Genomic DNA, 23,575 nt, shown 5'->3' with positions numbered 1-23,575 from the left:
AGCTAGTACAGAATGTCAGGTTGCTGCGTACCAAAAGTAGACTATAGACCGAACATGATGGCCACTCAATACCTCTATTGCAAACTACAACATCCAATAGGATGATTGAGAGAACAAAAGGGAGGCAGGGTGGGGTGGTGGGGGATGGGGTGATGGCGGTGGGAGGGATACTGGGAACATTGATGGAAGAGAATGGGCACTGGTGGAGGGATGTAAACCAAATACAAACATGAAAGTTCATAAGTTTGTAACTGTACCCCACAGTGATTTACTACTAAAATTTTTTTTTTAAAGAGAGAAAATTAAAATATAATTTCCTTTAAAAATATAAAATAACCTAGGGGCCAGAGATGGTTCAATGGGCTGAATGTGTGCTTGCACTGCAGGGGCTCACATTCAATCCCCAGCACTGCATGGTCCCCCAAGCACCACCAGGAAGGGGAGCCCCACGCCATGTATGAGCCCCAACCCCAAGGTGTAAACCCTGGTACAGAGCAAGGAATATTCCCTAAGCACCACCAGGTGGCCCCCAAATCAGGGAACTGATTTAATTTAACAAGTTATCATGAAAACACAAAAGTCCAACTGAAACATCAGACTCCTGTCATTTGTGGGGCCTTGGCAGCAGTGTTCGGGGGCCTTCAGCCACTCCACCCACACACGGCTGGACTGTATGAGTCCCCTGCTGGAGCTCAGGCCCAGGGATCTAATTCAGGGTCTCCACATGCAAGATGCAGGCTCAGTTCTTTGAGCTATCTTCCTGGCCCCCTTTAGATCTTTTTCTTTTCATTTAATGCTTCATCAGTTTTTACACAGCTAGCATTTGGCGGGGGAAAACACTGCTTCCGAGTAAATCATTTATATAGGACAGTCTTACAAGTATCTGATAGTGACATCTGATAGCCTAGTTCTCCCTTTTGGAGAACCTGGCAAGCTACTGAGAGTTGACTGCCCGCACGGAGAGCCTGGCAAGCTCCCCGTGGCGTATTCATATGTCAAATACAGTAACAATGATGTGTCTCCTTCCCCTGACCCTGAAGAGCCTCTAATGTGGCACCGTTGGGAAGGATGAGTAAAGAGAGGCCGTTAAAATCTCAGGGCTAAGATGAATGGGGACATTACTGGGCCCACTCGAGCAAATCATTGATGACAGTATATACATACCTCTCGGAAAGCCCAGCAAGCTACTCAGAGTATCCCGCCTGCATGGCCAGAGCCTGGTAAGCTACCCATGGCGTATTCAATATGCCAAATACAGTAATGATAGGCCTCATTCTCCTGACCCTTAAAGAGCCTCCAATCGCTGGGAAAGATGAGTAAGGAGAGGCTGCTAAAATCTCTGGGCTGAGAGAAATAGAGACCTTACTGGTACCCACTCGAGTAAATCCATGAACAACAGGACAACAGTGATACAGTCTTGCAAGTACAAGGCTACCCCAAAGAGAAAACATTTTACAATCGTTTCTAGTTTTGAAAGCATAAATTAAAGTATAAATATAGGATCAGAGAGATAACTCAGTTCCAAGCTTTGCATTTAGGATTAGGTTCAATCCCTAACACCACCAGCAATCACTCCTGAGCACTGATCCAGCTGTTGTTTCTGGATATGTAGCACTGGAAATAGCTCAAAAAAAAAAAAAAAAACCAAAATAATCATTTTAAAAGCATAAGTATGAAAACAGAGAACTTAAGCAAAAATTTGTGATTACACATATAATGCTGACATATATACATATATCTAGAAAAGAACTAATCAGAAATCCTAGAAATAAATAGTGTGGCTACTAGGAAGAAATGGATTTTTTAAATGCTCAAAAGCAATGAACAGACATGAAGCCAGAAAATACTCAACTTATCACAAGTTTGAAAATAAAAGAATGGGGGGCAGAGCAATTCCTGGCACCTCATGTAGTCCCTGAGCTCACCAGAAATGATCTCTGAGCACCGAGCCAGGAGTAAACCCTGAGCACAGCCAAGTGTGGCCGAGAGAGAGAGAGAGAGAGAGAGAGAGAGAGAGAGAGAGAGAGAGACAGAGACAGAGACAGAGACAGAGAGAGAGAGAATGAAAAGAATACTAAGGAAGCAATTTTTGCAGAAATAATAAGTGAAATTTTTCAAGAAATAGAGGCTTAAACTGAAAAATGACTGGGGCTTTCCAGCAAGGTAACAAAACATCAAGGTTCAAAAATGGCAAATTATACATACTTGGGAAGAGGTTCAGATACAGACGGGGGGGAAAAAGAAGAGGAGAGGATATTATTCTACCCTACTGGGAAACTTAACCTATGTTTTAATGCAAGAATTCTATCTTTATATGTCTATACTGTATTAATCAAAAAGAGTAAAGTAGGGGCTGGAGCAATAGCACAGCAGGCAGGGCGTTTGCCTTGCACATGGCCGACCGGGTTAGATTCCCAGCATCCCATATGGTCCCCTGAGCACTGCCAGGAGTAATTCCTGAGTGCATGAGCCAGGAGTAACCCCTGTGTATCACCAGGTGTGAGCAAAAAAAAAGAGTAAAGCATACGGCCTTGGTTTCATTCCACAAAAAAACTAAGAATGAGTTATACTACAAAAATTTTAAGTGGAATCAGTGAAAAATGCATGTAATAGGGATCAAATGAAAGGTTAGATTATAGACCAAGCTACAGTTCTCAAAATGAATTTCCAGGTAGACAAAAAGCAAAAAGTGAAAGCTACCAAGTAACAATAGCAGTGTTCCCACATCAAAAAGAACAAGAACAACCAGTGCTGGCACGGATGTGGGGAGAAACGGACTCTCTATCACTGTTGGTGGAAATGCCGACTAGTTTCTTTTTGGGAAACAATATGGGCATTCTTTAAAAAACTAGAAAATTGAGCTTTCATATGACCCCGCAATACCATTTCTGGGAATATATCCCAAGGGTGCAAAAATGACATCTGCACCTGTATATTCATTGCAGCACTGTTCAAAATAGAATCTGGAAACAACCCAAGTGGCCGAGAACAGATGACTGGTTAAAGAAACTTTGGTACATCTACACAATGAAATACTACTATGTAGCTATTAGGAAAGATGAAATCATGAAATTTGCTTATAAATGGATAGACATGGAGAGTATCATGCTAAGTGAAATGAGTCAGAAAGAGAGGGATGGACACAGAATGGACTGTACCCATTTGTGGAATATAAAATAACATGAGACTGACACCAAGGACAATAAACACAAGGTCCAAGAATATTGCTCCATAGTTGGAAGCCTGCCTCATGAGCTGGGGGAGAAGGCAGCTGGAATAGAGAAGGTATCACTAAGTCAATGATGGTTGGAGAGATCATTTGGGATGGGAGATGTTTTGAAAGCAGACAAAGGACCAAACGTGATAGCCTCTCAGTATCTATATTGCAAACCATAATGCCCAAAAATAGAAAGAGAGTATGGGATAAACTGTCTGCCATAGAAAGCAGGGGGCTGGGATGGGGGGAGGGCGGGGGGGATGCTAGGACACTGGTGGTGGAAAATGTACACTGGTGGTGGGATGGGTGTTCGATCATTGTATGACTGAAACTCAAACATGAAAGCTTTGTATCTCAAAAAGCTTTCAATATTCAATGTTTTATTCAATAAAAAATAAATAAAAAGGAACGAATAAAAAAATAGCAGTGTCCCAAGAAGAAAGCATTGGGTAAACAAATGCGTTCAAGGCTCAAGAAAATAAATAGCCTGTTAATGAGTGTGAGTAAACGCTATCTGCTTCACAGGGATTTTTCTTACAAGCCTGTTACATGACAAAACTGTCAGTTCCTCAGCCTCAACTCACACCATTCACTCCCTGGATTACCTAATAATATAGCAGCACTAACCCAACTGATGCCCCAATCCCCTGAACAAATTGCACTCCATCTTTTTCACATTCCCACACCTAGTATTCATGCCAATTAAGAGCTAAGTACCTGATTTAAAAAAAAAAAAACTGACCATTTAACATGCTGAGATTAAATCAAGTGTTACATGAATGGAGACACACCAACACCTAAGCATTACTAGTGAAGGCAGTTCTGCAGGAAGTGTAAATAATGTGGTCCAAAAACTCAGAAATCTGTTTGATTCAGAAATAAAACCTAGAATAACTCAACTGGAGGCAGCAAGCTGACCCTTTATAAGAGAGCAAAAAACTCCTCACAAGCCTGATATTTCAGACAATGCTTTAAGCAGTGAGGGCTGTTAAACAAAACTTTTAAAAATATATAAAAGCTGGTCCAGGGGCCAGAGCGATGGAACAGAGGGAAGGGCATTGCCTTGCACACAGCTGAGCTGGGCTTGATCCCTGGCATCCCATATGGTCCCTTGAGTACCACCAGGAGTAATTCCTGAGGGCAGAGCCAGGAGTAACCCCTGAGCATCGCTGGGTGTGACCCAAAAAGGAAAAAAGTAAATAAATAAAAGCTGAACCAGGGGCCGGAGAGATAATACAATGGGTAAGGCACTGTTTGCCTTTCATGTCCAGCCAACCTAGATTTGATCTCACGCACCTATATAGTAAGTCCCCTGAGCACCTACAGAATGATCCCAGAACACAGTCAAGAGGAAGCCCTTGCAGATCTGGGTTTGACCAGAAAAAAAAGCAAACAAAAAAAATTGCTCCATTATTTTATTTCAATATTTGGAGAGGACACAGACCCTTCCATTCTACATCTGCTCTAACTCAAGATCATCTTTTGTCATCCTGATCACTCCACCCCTTGGTCCTAATTTTATACTTCAGAGTTACAAGAAACTGGACTCAATTCACATACGTACACAGGACTCTATACTGCCAGATACTGAATATCTATTGTTACTTCAAGAGGCCAAATTTGTAGTATAGTGGGTAGGGTGCCTCGCAAGCTTCCTGCTGACCCCAGTTTGATCTCCAGCATCCTATAAGGTCCCCCGAGACTAACAGGAGTGATCCCTGAGCACTACTGGGTACGGGTCCCTTCCCCTTCCAAAAAGAAAAAAGAAAATCTCCTGTTCCTTCAATAATTTTCCCAAACAGCATGATTTCTGGTCCCACCACAAGCAATGGTCATCTTTTTACTACGTATGAATGTCCTTCATTTTCCAATGTCTTTTTCAAAATGTGCCCAGCACTAGCTATTTCTTGTGTGGTATGGCGGGGGCAGAGGAGAGGGGATGCCAGGGACTGTCACCAGGACTGCACACACTCAACGTGTGCATTCCGCTAAAACATATTCCCTGTCCTACGACAAGATTACCTGGAGGTCAAAGAGTGGATGATTCTGAGAAAGTGAATTTACTTTACTTACACATCTATAAAACGAAGATAACAGTGATTGTCCCCAGGTATACTGGGGAGACAAGCAAAGTGTTTATATCGGTACCCACTGCAAAACATCTCAATATAAGTTGTTTAGTCTACAATATAGAGAAACTTAAAAAATCTTGGACAAAAACTGAAGCTAATGAATGTAGAGCAAACAGAGGAATTTCTTTTTCTTTCTTTCTTTCTTTTTTTTTTTTTTAATTTTAAAGCACTGGTTTGAATCACCAGTTGAAGCAGGGAACTCAAATTCTAACGAGTAAGAGCATCAGGCAAAGAACAGAAAAAGAAGATGTGCAACCCTGTCCTGTGAACATTAACATGCAAAAAAGTTCAAAACCATAGTTTGGATTTGCCTCTCTAAACAAAGGAAAGGAGGGAGAGAATGGCAGCAGAATAAACCATGAATTTCACCCACTCAAGTCTGCTAAGAAGGGGGCGGGGGCAACACTTTACCAGGAAAATCATGTGCCTCAATTTTCTGACATTTACTCACAGCTATCATTTCTTCTTTTAATAAAATTGTTGAAACTTTAAAATAAAACTCTAGAAAGTTATTTCCAGGGGAGAAAAGAGTAGCTTCCCCCAAATATATTGCTAAGCATCTCTGCAAGCTAAAAACTCAAAAAGATTTTTTAAAGTATGGACATGAACACAGAAAACAATTCAATTTTGCCTTGATAGATATCCAAGGCAACAGTTCTTGCTGCTATACTGAACAAGATTAGCAGAGGAGAAAGCTCTGAGTATTCTGTCTCCATTTCAAACAACCTTACAAATGCTTCCTTAATGGCAATGGCCATAAAAAGCTAACTGCTCATAGCTAAATTAAGTTACATTTAAAAGCTTCCCTGCTGACGAAATTCACCAAAATATAACCCAGCCCATAAACTTAACACTAACTTATTAGGTAATATGTCTAACTCTTCATAAATGCGTTTCTTAAAAGAATAAAAATAGCAAAAACTGTAGGTGCGACAGTCTGACACCACCGGCCATTCGGCCACTTGGCAGGGTGTCATGTTTGCTCTGAGTTTGTCCTCAGGCAAGGAGCCGCCCTTAAAGTCCACAATCTTTTCCTGCTTTCTCTCCAGCCACAGTAACCTTTTGTATCCTTCCTTCACTAGCAGCGTTCTGCCAAAAACTACAGGAAGTGTATGACTCCCGAGTGCAGAGCCATTTCAGCCTGCAGAGTCCTGCAAATGATTTCACCAACACCTCGGCAGCAAAGGAACTGCAGGCGGCCAGACTGGATTTTACTCTGACACCTAAGGCTGGTATAGGGATCCTTATGTGGCTCCTGTGTTTTAAGAGATACACATATTTCCTTTGTAAAAATAGGTAAGCAACACATCTATGACTTCTGAAAAAAATCAACCATAAATTCAAAAAATTTGCTTTTAAAACATTAATATTCTTGGGGGCTGGAGCGATAGCACAGCGGGTAGGGCGTTTGCCTTGCACGCGGCCGACCCGGGTTCGATTCCCAGCATCCCATATGGTCCCCTGAGCACTGCCAGAGGTAATTCCGGAGTGCAGAGCCAGGAGTAACCCCTGAGCATCAGCGGGTGTGACCCAAAAAGAAAAAAGAAACAAAACAAAACATTAATATTCTTGTAGGAAACTGAAAGTACAACAACTGGGAAAATTTCAGAGTACAAATTTCTTCAAGAATAAATAAGATTCTGCAACATTATTCTCTTTCTTTTCACAGTCGCCTAAAAACAACACATTACAGGGATGGAGCCTGTACACTGGACAGGGCGCTTGCCTTCCATATGTGGGTGACCTGGGTTCGATCCCCAGCATCACATAGGGCTCCGAGCCTGCCCAAGCAAGAACGTACATTCCTGGCACATACAAAGTCTGGAGTCGATCTTCAGCACTGCTTGACTCCTCCCCATATACCCAACACACACCCATGTATGGGTGTGGTCCATATACCAGTAGCACTGTAGCACTGTCGTCCAGCTGTTCATCGATTTGCTCGAGCGGGCACCAGGAACGAGACTATTGTGAGACTTGTTACTGTTTTTGGCATGTTGAATACACCATGGGGAGCTTGCCGAGCTCTGCCATGCAGACAGGATACTCTCGGTAGCTTGCTGGGCTCTCCGAGAGGGGCAGGGGAATCGAACCCGGGTTGGCCACGTGCAAGGCAAACGCCCTACCCACTGTGCTATGGCTCCAGTCCGGTAGCAAAATAAAATAAAGATTAAAAAAATAAAACCAACAACAGTAAAGTCTGCCTTATACACGAATACAGAGAGAAAAGCATTTTCCTATCCATCAGGGAATTTGGCCTCTAGAATCTGGCCTGGGAGGAGAGGCATGAACAGCCTTCAGTCTGTTCATTTTGGAAAAATGAAGGGGAAAAAAGATAAGAAGCAATTGTCCCAATATCATTAATATGATGTATTTATGCCTGAAAAATTCCTTCCATTGAATTGGTGCCTCATTTCCTGCCTATAACTGAATAATGTGTCCTCGGTGGCTACAGTCTCGTGAGTACATAAGAAGCAACCAGAAATCTAGCCCCTACACACACATACACACACACACACACCCCACACACAGGCCAAAAGGATATAACATTATTTATGATATGTGTAATAGTGATACAAAGAGGTCTGTTTTGCAGCATATTCTTCCTTCTTTTGTAGACATATAAGAAGAAGACACCATTACAAGTATCTTTACGCTAAGGTCCTCTTCTAACTTTTCTTTAACAATGAAATATCTAGACAGGGCAAGTAAGGACAGAGGGATAGGAGGGAGACCTAGCTATTAACAAGACACATTTCTTCAAGATTTTAAATCCTCAAAGCAGGACCATCTAATCACTGACAACATTGCACAACTGCTGTCAGCATACATGAGAAACTGGTAGTTTATTCAGTTGGCTTAAGGATCCAATCCTTCCATTTTTCCAACAACAAACATTTAAGGACCATCTGACTGCTTAAAAACCTTCTGTTGACACTTCTGAGATCAAGCAACCTCCTGCAAGAAAACTTGGAAGAAGGTGTTAACAAAGGAGAAAAATTCTGGAAGCCATAGTAGGGTACTGTTAAGAAATGCCTCATTGCTAAGATACTTAGTACAGAAGTAATGCAGTAGAAAAGCAAGTAAATGAAAGGCTGTGAATCAAAAAGATATTTAGAAAAGTCAGACTCGAAATAAAGATGTTTCAAAGAACCCTTAACCAGCTTATTACACTGATATTTTACTTTCCAAATATAGCCAAGGGATGGATGAAATTTTTAATACTTCTAATTAATTCTAGAAGCACTCTTCCAAAATATTTAAGTAAATAATAAAGCAAGTTTCATAATGTGCTTTAAGCCATTTAATTGGGAGTTTTAGTAAAATACAATACCAAAGTTCTCCTAAAAGGGACCCCCTTCCCCCAATTTTAATGAAATCTCCTCATAGTAGCAAAACACAAAAATAAACACTGTCCTATACTGATTAAGAAACAGAATTATTTTTTTGCTGCATATTAAGTATTATTACCAAAATCTTTAAAATGTACAAACATTCTGAACCAGAAAATTTTTAAGCTATAGGAACTGGTACAAGGAAAAATTAGAGCTGAATGCAAAGTAATTTAACAATATTATTTGATTTGTTCGAGCGGGCACCAGTAACGTCTCTCATTGAGAGACTTACTGTTACTGTTTTTGGCATATCCAATATGCACGGGTAGCTTGCCAGGCTCTGCCGTGTGGGCTCCATACTCTCAGTAGCTTGCCGGGCTCTCCGAGAGGGGCGGAGGAATCGAAAACAGGTTGGCCGCATGAAAGGCGAAAGCCCAACCACTGTGCTATCACTCCAGCCTATCAATATTATTTATATAAAAAAATTTTAAACGGAAGCTTATTATTCTATATCAGTTAAAAGATAGTACCAGGAAGGGGATGGTAAAAAAAAAAAAAAAGACAGTACTGACAAAACTAACTGTAGTTAGGGCCAGAGATGGAGCACAGCAGTAGAGCTTTACATGAGACTCTGCGTTCATTCCCCAGCACCCAAAAAGCAAAAAGTGAAACTAAATTGGGGCTGGAGCCAAAGTATAGTGGACAGTGTGTTTGCCTTGCACATGGCAGGCCTGGGTCTATCCCTGGCATCCCATATGGTCCACAGACCAACACCAGGAGGGATCCCCAGCACAGAGTCAGGAGCAACCCCTGAGTACTGCTGGGCGTGGTCCAAAAACAAACAAATCTAATTAAATGTTATTATCCCAAAAATTATTTCAAGGTATATCTATTATTTCAGTGACAATATAGGGGGGAAAAGCTCATAAAATATTGATGACTATAAAAGGGACACACTGAAATTTTTTAAACTATGAATTTTAAATAGATTCACTCAATGTATTTAAATTATACACATGTGCATTGGGAAAAAAAACCTAAATTATCTGAAATAATAATAATAATCATCTCTCCAAGGTAGAAGGAACATATCTATTTTATTTCCATAACCTTCTCCAAAAAATCATCTTATCCTTCTGTTATAACCACACAAAAGAAAGTGTGCATCTCTTTAAAATCAATTCTGGGGTGCCCATGGGTGGTTCAGTGGCAAACAGCCCTTGCCTTGAGAGCAGGATGCCAGGGTGGGGTTCTTGGTGCTGACCCCTGGCACAAGCACAGCCCAACACCGCTGTGGGGGCCCCCCAGGGCCAAAGTGCTGTGACCTCCACCCAGGTATGCACACACCCCAACTGAAACTGTGTGAGCCAGGTGTGTGACCCCTGGGTGGGCACCACACCTACAGGAGAGCAAGTTCTAGCAAGCACCTATAGAAGCAAAGCGCCACAAGAAAAGGCTGAACCCTGGCAAGTACCACAGCCAAGCACATCCACCCCCGTCACCACAAAGCAACAGCAAAATAGGGGGCGGGAAAGAGGGCAGTCAACCCATTTATTAAAATCTTAAATTATGTTATAGAAGACAACCCCATAAAAATGTCCACTTTGTATTAAATTTTAAGAGCAAATCGTGTGGGTGTTTCAGAGGCAGGGGGTGGGGAGAGCCCACACTGGTGGTGCTCAGGGGCCAATCATGGCAGTGCTGGGAGCACCATATGCTCCTTCGGGTAAAACCCAGGACTCCCACGAGCAACACACACTCTATCCTTTGGAGCTACCACCCCACCCCAGCCCATAAATTATTTCAACAGGGGACTGCACAGCGGGTAGGGCATTTGCCTTGCACGCAGCCAAACTGAGTTCGATTCCCAGCATCCCATATGGTCCCCTGAGCACCGCCAGGGGTGATTCCTGAGTGCAAAGCCAGGAGTAACCCTTGTGCACTGCCAGGTGTGATCCAAAAAGAAAAAAAAAAATCAACAGAAACAGATCCATAAAAGGACTGAATCTGTAAAGGCCACAATAACTTTGTATTTAACAGGATTGTTGAAGAGTTCAAACTAGATGACACACGTAAAATGATCAATAAAGTGCCTGACACAAGGATTCAGTAAAGATTAGCCATCAATACTTATATTTATTATATTTACAGAGGAGCCTCGGCAGTAATATTAAAATTCAAGCTATTCATGCTATAAAGCACCTGAAGCATCATAAGCACTCCCCAACTAATGGCTGAATTAATAAAGTTATCAGTCTACCTACTAAAGGAAGACAGCAACATCCTTGATGCTATCAAACAAAGTACTGGAAGCCACCTGGTTAACTACAATGAAACTGGAATAAAACTAAAATCAACACCTAACAAAGCATAAAAACAATCACGCCTCATTTTGTTCCTTATGATACAAACACAGACAGCTGCAGCAATCTTGGTGATCATTTCTTGGTACAACATTTCCTAGCTGTCAAATTTTCCTTCTAAGGTTCTCCTACAGTTTATTATTAGGGGGGGATGCTAGGGGTTACTCCTGGCTCTGCAATCAAAATCACTCCTGATGGTGCTCAGGGGACCTTACAGGGTGTCGAAGTTCCAAATCAGGTCAGCTGCACGAAAGGCAAGCATCCTCCTGCTGTGAGATTGCTCTCTGGCTCTGGATTGCCTATATTTTAAATTTTAGTTACAAATACCTCCTCTCCTTTAATTTTGGGAGATGAAATCAATTTTATTTATTTATTATTTATTTTATTGAATCACCATGTGGAAAGTTACAAAGTTCTCTGGCTTATGTCTCAGTTATACAATGCTCAAACACCCGTCCTTTCACCAGTGCCCATATTCCACCACCAAAAAATCCCAGTATACCTCCCAACCCCCACCCCGCACCCCCCCGCCCCCACCTGCATAACTGATAAATTTCACTTCATTTTCTCTTTACCTTGATTACATTCCATATTTCAACACAAAACTCACTATTGTTGTTAGAGTTTCAACACACAACTCACTATTGTTGTTGGAGTTTATCCCCCCCAAAATATGGCCCTATTGACAAGGAAGTATTTGATAATTAGTTTTCCATTGATGAGAATGAAGAGACGGGAAGTCGTGCAGCCGCAGTAGCAGCCGCGCGGTTTAGGATTTCTGTATTTTAGTAATTAAGTCCAGGGAGAGTTATGTTGGAAATTGCATTATTTCCCTTCCTGGGGCAGCATGGGGCAAAGGCTTAGTTCACAGTCTGGAGACATGGCTGCAAGCACTTGCTGGGACCAGAAGTAGTCGAGCTGGCTTCTGGATCTTGGTCGTTCAGCAGCAAAGCAGCCGTGCAAAAGCATGGCCACCCGGGTTGAATCTCGGCGGAGCACGAGCCGGTATCGGCCCCGGCCTGAGATTCCTGAAATCAATTTTAGATTCTACTCTACATAGAAAGTAATTGCTTGTAAGGCAAAAAATTCCAAATTAAATTAAACTTTTTGTATATGAATAGCTATTATTTCTTACATATCAACAAAATGATTCATCAACACTAACCTTTTCTTGGCACATTTTTCTATCTGAGAGCAAATAAAACAAAAGAAGGAAATGCTTAAATTTCCCCCAGAAATTGCTTTATGCGACTCAATGAAAGTATACTATTCTCTATCAACAAAGAATAAATGAGAAATAAATGTCTGATTGAACAAAAATAAACTTTCATAAACCTGCACAAAATATGACATATGAGGGAGACTGACTACATATATTTGTAAAATGTACTCTTTACTATTTGAATTTATTTCTAATAAATATTGTGATTACTGTCTTCAACCATCAGGTTCTCTAACTTCTATGTGGTAAGGAGCAATACAATCTCCTCATCTGAAGACTGAAATGGAGTTAAAGGGAGACCAAAGTCAGATGATGAAAATAAGAAAAGGAGCGTGGCAGGAATGCAAAGGATTCTCTCCAATAATCATATCTGGTTACAGAGAACATATAGGGGCTGGGGATGTAGCTCAGTGGGGCCCATCCCTTAAAAGTGCATGCCCACACACATACACACACACACACAGGAAAAAAAAAAAAACACATACTGAAGTACACTGCGAGTGGGGGACCTCCATTTTCAAGCTTACCTGTGCATATTCTCTTTCAATAGCAGCCTTCTTCTGACTGAATGTCCTAAAACACAAATAAAATTTCATTAAAAAAGTATCACAATAATTCTATGTCAACATAGCAACAAACCTCCAAATACTGATAAACTGTGCTGAGGGAAGAGATACTATTTCATTCATTAGTGCCCAGGACTACCTACTGTTAACACGATAGACTCTGAAGGCAGATGGCCTACACTCAAATCCTAGACTCCCACACTAACAATATGACCTTCATCAAGTCATCTGGTTTCTCCATGGTTCAGTTTCCTCTCTGGGAAAACAGGGGCAGTAAAAGTTTACTGAATTAGAAATATAAAGTGTTTAATATATTGCCTAGCCAATGGTAAGAGCTACATAAGTTTCAGCTACTGTTTTTAGAATGATTATACATCGTGGGCACCAAAACTGCATGCTGAACTTAACCACCCCAGAGACCAGACCACAGGAAACAAGGAAAAAATCACACTGTGATCAGTTCCTCAACATGAAAATGCAGTCAAATCATTTCCATCATTCCAGTTTTTTACAAAAGTTAGTAAGGCCACTATATGCAGTATGTCATGAACACACTTTCCAAGCACATTTTATTATTTCACAGGTCTAAGGTAAACACTTTTATACTTCTATTATTTCTTACGCTGTTATTTTTTTTTGGTATACTGACTATAGTAAGAGCTACATAAGTTTTAGCTACTGTGTACCTTACAATCCATAGGCATGTGTGCGTGTATGTGTATATGTATGTGTGTGTGTGTGTGTTTCATATATGTCTGAAGAGAAACTTACATGACATTCAGTGAACTATCTTTTTTTTTTCTTTTTGAGGGCCAGGGGAGTTGGGTCACACCCCGTGATGCCCAAGAGCTACTCCTGGCTCTGGACTAAGGAATCACTCCTGGTGGTGCTTGGGGGATCATATGGGATGTCAGGGATCAAGTCTGGGTCGACCCATGTGTAAGGCAAATACCCTACCCACTGAACTATCATTCTGGTTCCCAATGAACCATTTTTTTTTTCTTTTTGGGTCACACCTGGCGATGCACAGGGGTTATTCCTGGCTCTGCACTCAGGAATTACTCCTGGCGGTGCTCAGGGGACCATATGGGATGCTGGGAATCGAACCCAGGTCGGCCGCGTGCAAGGCAAACGCCCTACCCGCTGTGCTATTGCTCCAGCCCCGCCAATGAACCATTTTAAAGTGTAATTCAACAGCATTCACAATGTATGCAACCTCCACCACCCTTACCTACTCTAAAACTTGTTAGGGGCTGGAGTGATAGTACAGCAGGTAGGGTGTTTGGCTTGCACACAGCTGACCTGGATTCGATTCCCAGCATCCCATATGGTACCCCGAGCACTGACAGGAGTAATTCCTGAGTGCAGAGCTAGGAGTAAACCCCGTGCATTAGCGGGTGTGACCCAAAAAGAAAAAAAAAAAAAGAAAAGAAAAAACCTTGTTAGTGTCCGTATACTCATTAACCATTAGGTAAGTAATCACTATCTACTCACACACCCTGTCTCCTTGCAACAACTATTCAAATTTGTCTCTAAAGGTCTGCTTATGCTGGTATTTCAAAAGCATATGATCATATGTGACCTCTAGCGTCTGGCTGCTATTGCTTAGTCTATATTTAAGGCTCATCCATCTGCAGCATGCACCAATACTTCATTTCCTCAGAGCCACGTAATATCCCACTGCATGGATATAGACCTGTGTGACTTTTTTTTATCTAAATAGGTTCTAAGAAATGCAACATTCACTGGTTTTCACTGTTATATAAACAATGTATGTTATTCTCCAAACAGTACTTCAAGTCACTGTCAAGAAATGCACGAGAGCATCGTGGGCATGAAGGTGGCATATCCATGACTTCTTATTGTTCCTGCAGTACATTAGCACTGTGTGTTACAACAGCACTGTCACTGTCACTGTCATACTGTTGTTCATCAGTTTGTTCGAGCGGGCATAGTAAGGTCTCTCAATGTGAGACCTATTGTTACTGTTTTTGCCATACCCAATAAGCCACGGGTAGCTTACCAGGCTCTGCCATGCGGGCGTGATACTCTCGGTAGCTTGCCGAGCTCTCCGAGAGGGGTGGAGGAATCGAACACGGGTCGGCTGCGTGAAAGGTGAACGCCCTACCGCTGTGCTATCACTCCAGCCCACAGCAGCACTGGGTAACAGTAATTTGGGAATTACCATCAGATGAATGGTCAGTCATTGACCAAAATATCTTTATACAGCATATAACTAAATTATAGATGCTCAATCAGTCATTCACTGACAGACATTTACATTCCTCCTGTGTCTTCACTACTATGAAAAAGGCTGCTATAAACACTCATTTGTAAGTTTCTATGTAGAGGTATTTTCAGTTGTCTTAGTTATTTGGCTAGAAACAGAATTTCTAGGTCATATGGCAATTCTATTTTTACATTTTTAAGAAGTGTCAAAGTTTTCCATAACAGCTGCACCATTGTTTTTCTACTGCACATTTTAAAAATTAAGTTAAACAAACTTCTCAAAATAAACCACATTCTATTTATTCTTATGACTCCTATATGGCTCTAAAAAGAATATGGTGTAAGAAACAGACAAACTGGTTATCATGGTCCAGATATTATATGGGTACTGATGATACTGCAGTGAGTAAGACTGACATCAAGTAACAATAACAGATTGTAAACAAATCATGACACGAAGACTTACCTACTGACAGGTCAGAAGTGTAAGTACTACAGAGGAAGTCACATTTTTAGCATTTCATAAAAGCTTATAAATAGTATCTAAGGCAAGATCTCACTTTAATGTTAAATGTAGATACCTGCAGATACAAAATATCTGGAAAATACATAGAGAGGGAGGAAACTCAAAGAATATTTGCCAACGGCTCAGAGGAACAGCATAGTGACTTAGAGCACCTGCCTTGCAAACATGAGGTCCCCAGTTTAAAAGTCCAGAGTCCCACATGATCCAAGCGTAAGCCTCGTGTTTCTGCAGCCGAGTCTCATGGCGCCATAATGTTCAGCTAGACTGCAGCGTATTTTAAGGGGGCTGAATATTTCTGCCTGCTGCTTGTGCAACAGAAATTCAGGTCACTCCTTCTGTAGTAGTAAAGTTAAAGGCATTTGAGCACCGTAAGAAGGGGTGCTGGGCTGAAGACTTATCCAATGGGAAGAGTACACACTGCCTGCAGGAGACCCAGCTCTCAGCTCCAGCACTGCAGAGCTCCCTGAGCACTATCAGGAGACACTCCTGAACACAAAGCTGAGAGTATCACCCGCTGCTCCAGCATCTTGCGGTGTGGCCCCAAAGCAACAAACAAAAAAGTTGGTGCTCAATATCCATCAGAGAAGGGGTTAATGTCTGAGATATGTAAGGCACTGGTAGAACTTTACAAGAAAAAGACATCTGACCCCATCAAAAATGGGGAGAAGAAATGAACAGACACTTCCAAAGAAGAAATGCAAGGGCTAGAGCGATGGTACAGCAGGTAGGGCATTTGCCTTGCACACGGCCAATCTGGGTTTAATCCATATGGTTCCCTGAGTACTGCCAGGAGTAATTCCTTTTTTTTTTTTAATATGCCCCAAGCACGAAACAGCTCTTGCCACCAACAGAGTCAACAAGCTAAGATGAAGAAAGCACTAATTGCTTTGCCCCTGACAGATACAAGAAAGAGCAACACCACCAATAAGATGTCCCTTTGCCTACTGCCAGGGGTTAGGAATAACTCGAGTGCAGAACCAAGACTAACCCCTGAGTATCATCGGGTGTGGAAGAGAAGAAGAAAAGAGGAAAAAGAAGGAGGAAAGAGGAAGACGGAAGAAGAGAGAAGGAAAGAGAGAGGAGCAGGTGGAGGAGGAGGAGCAGAAAAAGAAATACAAATGGCCAAAAGGCACATGATAAAAATACTCTACATTGGGGGCCGGAGCGATAGCACAGCGGGTAGGGCGTTTGCCTTGCACGTGGCCGACCCGGGTTCGATCCCCGGCATCCCATATGGTCCCCTGAGCACTGCCAGGAGTAATTCTTGAGTGCAAAGCCAGGAGTAACCCCTGAGCATCGCTGGGTGTGACCCAAAAAGCAAAAAAAAAAAAAAACTCTACATCGATAATCATCAGGAAGATGCAAATCAAAACAATGAAATACCATCTCACACCACAAAGACTGGCACACATCAAAAAGAACAACCAGTGCTGGCGCAGATGCAGGGAGAAAGGGACTCTCATTTATTATTGGTGGGAATGACGACTTGTCCTACGTTTTCGAGAAACAATGTGGACATTCCTTAAAAATCTAGAAAGTGAGTTTCCATATGACCCAGCAATACCACTTCTGGGAATACACCCTGAGGGTGCAAAATCACACAGCAGAAACGGTATCTGCACTATGTTCATTGCAGCATTATCCACAACAGCCAGAATCTGGAAACAACACAAGCGCCTGAGAACAGGTGACTGGATAAAGAAACTTTAGTACATCTATACAAGGAATACTATGCAGCTGTTAGGAAAAATGAAGTCATGAAATTTGCTTATAAATGGATGGACAGGCTGGTGGGGGGGTGAGGGGAGGGAAACTGGGGTCACTGGTGGGAAATGTACGCTGGTGGAGGGACAGGTGCTTGAACACTGTATGACTGAAAAACCTCGTGAACAGCTTTGTAACTGTGATTCTCACAGTGACTCAATAAGAAAAATAAATAATTTTTTAAAATTTTAAAGCAGTGCAACTGTCAACAAACATTTCAACTAAAAGGATGCAGGAGCCCAGTGGCCCAGAAGTAGGAGCCCTGGTGAGCCACATGAGAGCACAGGATTTTAAGGAGTGCAAATCTCAGTGCACAAGGCAGACGAGTGAAGTGGCACCAAAATTTGGGGTGTGGCCTCACCCAGAGAGCACCTCAGCTGAGGAGGTGTGAGTATCACAGTCAAACATGTGTGCAACCCCATCCCCCACCGCTCCCCCCCAGGGCACAGCTGCAAAGGGAAGGAGGAGGGGAAAAGAAACACATAAACACACTCAGCCATCAAATGCTTTTTAAAAAAGGTGTCTGGGGGGATGGAGAAGGAAGTGGTTCATTACAAGTGACTTGAGAACAGTGGGGGGGTCGTTAGCACTTTGGCACTGGTGGAGGTGTGGAATCATGGTGCAACACAAGTGCACATGTTAACACTACTGCTAACCAGTTGTAGCATGTACCAATACCCCAGTCCTTAATAACTAATAATAGTTATAATATTTATAAACATTCTGTTTAACAATAACTAAATATTGCAACTAAGTAATAATACCCCACTGCATGGATATAGTCTTCTATTGCTTTATAACCTATGTAGGTTCTAAGAACATCATTCAATGTTCCTCACTACTGTGTGAACAATTTATGTTAACAGCAATGAAAGAAAAGAATAGGGCTGAGGATGTAACCCAGAGGTTAAAGTACTTGCCATGCATGTGTGAGGGCTGAGTTCAGCACCTTGCACCACCCCACCCAGAAAGAACATGTGCCATATTTTTTGTTTCTAAGAAAAAGGAGGCCTGGTCTTGACTCTCATTCTTGCTGTTACTCTGGCCTCAAAAAAAAAAAAAATCGAAACACAAACCAAAACAAAAAACAATACCTCTTCTTTCCAGACTAAAAACCTAAGTAAGTTCCTATAACATTACAAAGAGGCTGCTGCTGACCAGGACTTTGACGCTACTGTGGCTTCATGCCAGTAATCCCCCTTTCACACCCAAGGACCCAGTTAAATTACTTTTAAAGGACTGAGGGCCTCACATTTCCACACTCCAGCAAATGCAGTCTTTGATGCGTGGAAGCCCTTCCCATTACTGGACCTAAGTCTTCCTCACGCTTCAAAATTCAGGTTACACACAAGCCTCCACTGAGAAGTCTTCCTGAGTCCCCACTCGGGACTGAAACGGCCCTCCCCTGAAGTTCTCCGGCATCCTGAAACGTAGGATCTGCTTCAGGTACCATAATCATCTGTGGACTTGACTGCGGGAATGAACATGCATGCCTGCGTATATACAAATAACACAGTACCTAAATGGTGCAAAAGGTCAATGAATGCTTCTGAATGAATGGAAGGAAGGATAGGTGGATGGATGGATGAAAACTATAGAATCAGGCCTCAGGCTCTTTGCAAGTTTGTATTAAATAGTTCAGTAAAGTAGTTACTGAGTGATTTCCGGTCAGCCGGGTCACAGATTCAGCACAAAGGCCAGAGGACGACACAATACTGGCTCTGCTCTGCTCAGGCCTGACAGCACCACGGATCTCCGAGGCCAGCTGGCAGTGCTTCAGGCTTCCAGGGGTGCCGTCAGCAACGTTCAGGATGTAGTCCTGGGAAGTGAACCCAGGTATCTCCCAGACCACAATCAAATTGTTTGGTTTTAGACCTCATCTGGCAGTGCTCAGGACTTCCTCCTGCCTCTATGCTCAAGGATCACTCTCAGCAGTGATCAGGAACCATATGTGGTGCCAGGAATTGGACTGGGTATGGAGCCAGGGTCATTCAAGGCCTTACCCCTTGTCTTATCCTATCTCTCTGGCCCACAATCTACATTATTGGGGGAGGGGCCATTTTGTTTCTGAGCTTGGTCATGGACAATATGAATTAAGACAACTATTCTGTGTGATTAAGTTTTAAAAATCAAACAGTTTTTAAAACTCTCTGGTTTGGGTGCCATACTCAGTGTGAAAGTGCAGTTAAGAGTTAACCTTGCCCAGAGAGGGCTCTGGAGCTACCCTGGGCTTCTGGGAGCTAATCTCTAACCTCTGCAATGCCATACCTGATAAGACTGATTTTCTTCACCTGGGGACTTGGGCCATACCAGTCTATGATGCCAGCAGTAAGATTTATTGCAGTAGGGGTAGAAGGGGAGCATATGAGATTCAACTCAACTTCTGTAGCAGTGTGTCAGTCATATCTGACTGACTAGCATGCGTTTCTTGGCTGCTCTTTAAATACTTGCCTTCCTAGTAATGTATCAAAATCCTGAAGAAATTTTCAGGATGATCTCTGAGTCCGTCAAATGAATTATCAAACCCAAAGGGGATCATGGGATCTCTGATCTTATAAGTAATGACAGAAGGAAGGGTGGTCAAAGAGACTTCCCAACTCACAATTAGTGCCAGAAGTAAGAACTATTGGGCTAAAGAAACAACTGAGTTGGTAAGGCATGTGTCTCACACCCAGCCAACCTGGGCTCAATCCCTGGCACCCATTTATGGGGTGGACACCACCAGGAGTGATCCCTGAGTGCAGAGCCAGTACCCTGAGTACCACTAAGTGTGGCCCAAGAACCAAAAGGAGGGAGGGAGGGAGGGAGGGAGGGAGGGAGGGAGGGAGGGAGGGAGGGAGGGAGGGAGGGAGGGAGGGAGGGAGGGAAAGCAAGCAAGCATGGTCTGTCTTGGTGACTCCCTAACTTGGCTGCAAGGATAAACAGAACAGCTAAGAACGTCTGATTTACTTTTGTTTATTTGACACACACGATGACGTTCAGGGGTTGCTACCTACTCTGCACTCGAGAAGTCACTCCTAGCAGTGGTCAGGGAAAACATAAGGGATGCCAAGGATTGATCCCAGGTCAGTGCTTTTAAATCAAGTGCCCTACTGGCTGTGCTGTTTCTCCAGCCACTACATCCAAGAATGTTTGAACTAGTAACGGTGCTAATGAAGATAGGATATCAGTAACCCATTATGATGAATGTTAAAAATAAACAAATCCAACACAATGGCTTAAATTTTAAAAACTAAAAACTCTAAGTATCTACAAAGATACAGGACAACAAAACATGCTGGTAGGAATACAAAATGGTACAACCGCTTGCAGGGGGCAGGGGAGGAAATCTGGTATTTCTTATATAACTAAATATACATCTACCCTGACAACAGAAATTCTAACACTCGGCATTTACCAACTGATCCAAGAACAGATGTTCACACATTTCTAGAAGCCAGCGATGCAGCCCTGCAACAGACACATGCCTTGAATGTCTGAGGACCCAGGTCTGATAACCAGAAATACACACATATGCATATACAAAATTATAGCCCATTTATTATTCCTAGCCCAAAGCAGGTATCCACCAGGGATATAAACAGTGATAGATTCTTATGATGGCATATCATTTAGCAATAAAAATGAACTATAAGCTGATAACTACAGTTTTACCCTATTAGTTTGTTGTCTTACAAATGAAATATAACTAAAATAGAATAATAAAATTAATGTATTTGGAAAGGGAGTTTGGGGTCACAGTTGGAGATGCTTGGGGCTTACTCCTGACGATGCTCAGGGGACCATATGTGCTGCCAGAGATCAAACCAGGGTTGGTTACATGCAAAGCAAGTACCTTGACCCCTGTACTATCTCACCAGCCCTAAGTGATTTTTTCTTACGAGTAGAAAACTGGAGAAAGGAATAAGTACACTGACTCTCCCAGAAGGAAACATTTACAATGTCACTCAGGAACATGATGACTTTTTTAAGAGGTATCATTAACACACATATGGGAGCATCATTAAAACGATGACCTGAGAATGTGAAACTTTTTTTTTTTCCAGTTACCCTGTACTAGGATAGAATGGACAACCTCACGGCATCTAAAGTCCTTACATTTCTGTCACTGTAATTACTTTAGCAGAACTGGTCTGCCTCCCTTCTGAGTCTCTTCTTTTGAGTTTGCACCCAAAGGGGAGAAAAAAATGTTTTTCTAAGCAAGGCAATTCAAATGAACAACTTAAGCTATACAGTCTGGCAGACAAATTATTTGGCTCCTAATTTGAAATATTAATTTATGAATAACATTCATTGAGAATCTTCTGGATTTCAGATATTCTACTACATACACTCAGAACATAAAGATGAATGAAGACTGGGACCTGGGCTATCGAGGAATTCATTAGCAGGAGGTATAAACACATGATGCCAAGCTTTCCAAACGGCTACAGTACAACAGGCAGGCCCCATGCCTTGCACATAACTGGCCTGGGTTCAATTCCCCGCACTACATATGGTCCCCTGAGCCCCACCAGGAGTGATCCCCGAGTACAGAGTCAGGAGTAAACCCTGAGTACCATCAGTTGTGGCCCCCAAAAAGAAAAAGAAAGGAGGGTCGGGCGGGAAGAACATGCTGTTATGTTCTTTCCTCTACTGGAAGGATGGTGCCCTCCCAAGCAGTGGTCGAGGGGCCCGAGAACTCTTCCCAGAGATTCTCTGCCCACAGTTCAATTTGAGGACCCGAGAATGCCGGAACTGCTCCGGCTCTACATGGCGCTGGTAATCCAGGCCACTTGATTGTTCTGAGGTGGGGGCCTCTAGGGCCACACCTGAAGGTGCTGGGGTGTGGAGACCTGCAGGGCTACACTCAGGATCCAACTGGATTGGCCACAGGCAACGCACATGCCTTAACCCCTGCACCACCTCTCCGGACCAGAGCTTGTGCTCTTGATTCTATTTACGGTAACCTTGAGCAAGTGAAATTTCCTGATAATGCTGCAGTTTCCATCGATTCAATGGGAATAAAAAGAACTCTTACCTCATAAGATTATTATGAGGATTAAATGAGTACATATTTGCAAAGCACTTAGAACAGACTTGGCACACAGCAAACGTTAGAAAAGTTATTTGTTAAATAAGTGAACATATTACATTCCAGTCTATAATTATGAGCTTTAATCCAGTTTAAATATTTGACTAAATGAAAATGCAAAGCACAAACCAACAAAATCCATCTTAAGTATTTCTGGTCTTAGATGACAGAGCAAAATCTGAAATCTCAGAAATGACCAAAAGCAACAAAAAGAATAAGTAAATGTGAACATGATCGCCAACTAAAATAGGAAACATGCAATGTAAGAGGAAGCCAGAGAAGACAATTAAGTGGAGAAAGAGGGTGAAATGTACCCCCTCCACCGAATGGGGCATGGGACAGAGAGAATGCGTTTTCTCAAGCATACTTTCCAAGTTTGAAAAGTTTGTGTGCCAAAGTCAGGAGAATGAGTGGTAGAGGGACTTTCGCCTCATCGTCGAAGAAGTACAGAGCAATACTAACTTAAGAATCCCCCCCAAACAAGCCTCACTGGCAAAACTGAGGCCTCTGGGGTGGCAGGAACAAGAGCGAGAGCTGACACTTGCCCAGGAGCCGTCTCCTATGGCTGAGTTCACATGGCCCGGGTTGCAAGGGAAGTGACAACAGACTCTGAAGCAATCTCCCTGGCCTGCAACTGAAATTTTTTGAAATTTAATAAAAATAGTTAATCAGTGAAATGAGTAATACTTCCAGGTAGAATTACAGAATGTCGAAGTCACAGGAGTATCTCAGTGGTTAAAAAAAAAAAAAACAACCCCAAGGCTCTCTGCCTGGTTCCTAATCTTCAGGACAGCACCTGCAGACATCACTAGCAGGCAAGTGTCAGGTGTGCCCTTGATCGTGGTAGCCTTATTCACAGGGTTGGTGGAAACATAATTACTTCACCATTGTGAAAAATAATAGAGGAGTTCCCCTAAATATTAAAGACAGAACTACCATCTGTGTAATTCAGTAGCCCAACTCTGAGCCTTTATCTGGAGGAAATAAAATTACTGCCTCAGAGAGACAGCTGGACTCCCATGCTCTTATGCTCGATGCAATAGTACTCACAATAGTCAAGACATACAAACAGCCTAAGTGTTAATGGATGTGCAGATAAAGCAAGTATCATATGTGCTTGCAAGTATGCTCTTGTTCTCTACCTCTC

General features: G+C 42.4%; 1 protein-coding gene and 2 pseudogenes across 4 annotated transcripts in view; all 3 read right to left on the bottom strand.

Moving 5' to 3' along the window:
• The window catches only part of FCHSD2 (FCH and double SH3 domains 2), a 248,452-nt gene that overhangs the window by 182,966 nt on the left and 41,911 nt on the right, over positions 1 to 23,575 (bottom strand). For all 4 annotated transcript variants that reach the window (XM_055142000.1, XM_055142001.1, XM_055142002.1 and 1 more), the window contains exon 3: positions 12,797 to 12,842. In XM_055142000.1, coding sequence (XP_054997975.1) covers positions 12,797 to 12,842 — 46 coding nt within the window. The remainder of the gene's footprint in view (positions 1 to 12,796; positions 12,843 to 23,575) is intronic.
• Positions 16,402 to 16,546, bottom strand: LOC129406365 (small nucleolar RNA SNORA48; annotated as a pseudogene).
• Positions 21,404 to 21,524, bottom strand: LOC129406304 (small nucleolar RNA SNORA66; annotated as a pseudogene).

This window comes from Sorex araneus, chromosome 6, assembly GCF_027595985.1.
Source record: "Sorex araneus isolate mSorAra2 chromosome 6, mSorAra2.pri, whole genome shotgun sequence".
NCBI classification, from domain to species: domain Eukaryota; kingdom Metazoa; phylum Chordata; class Mammalia; order Eulipotyphla; family Soricidae; genus Sorex; species Sorex araneus.
The sequence above is the reverse complement of the archived record's forward strand: the minus strand, read 5'-3'. Positions and strand labels throughout refer to the sequence as shown.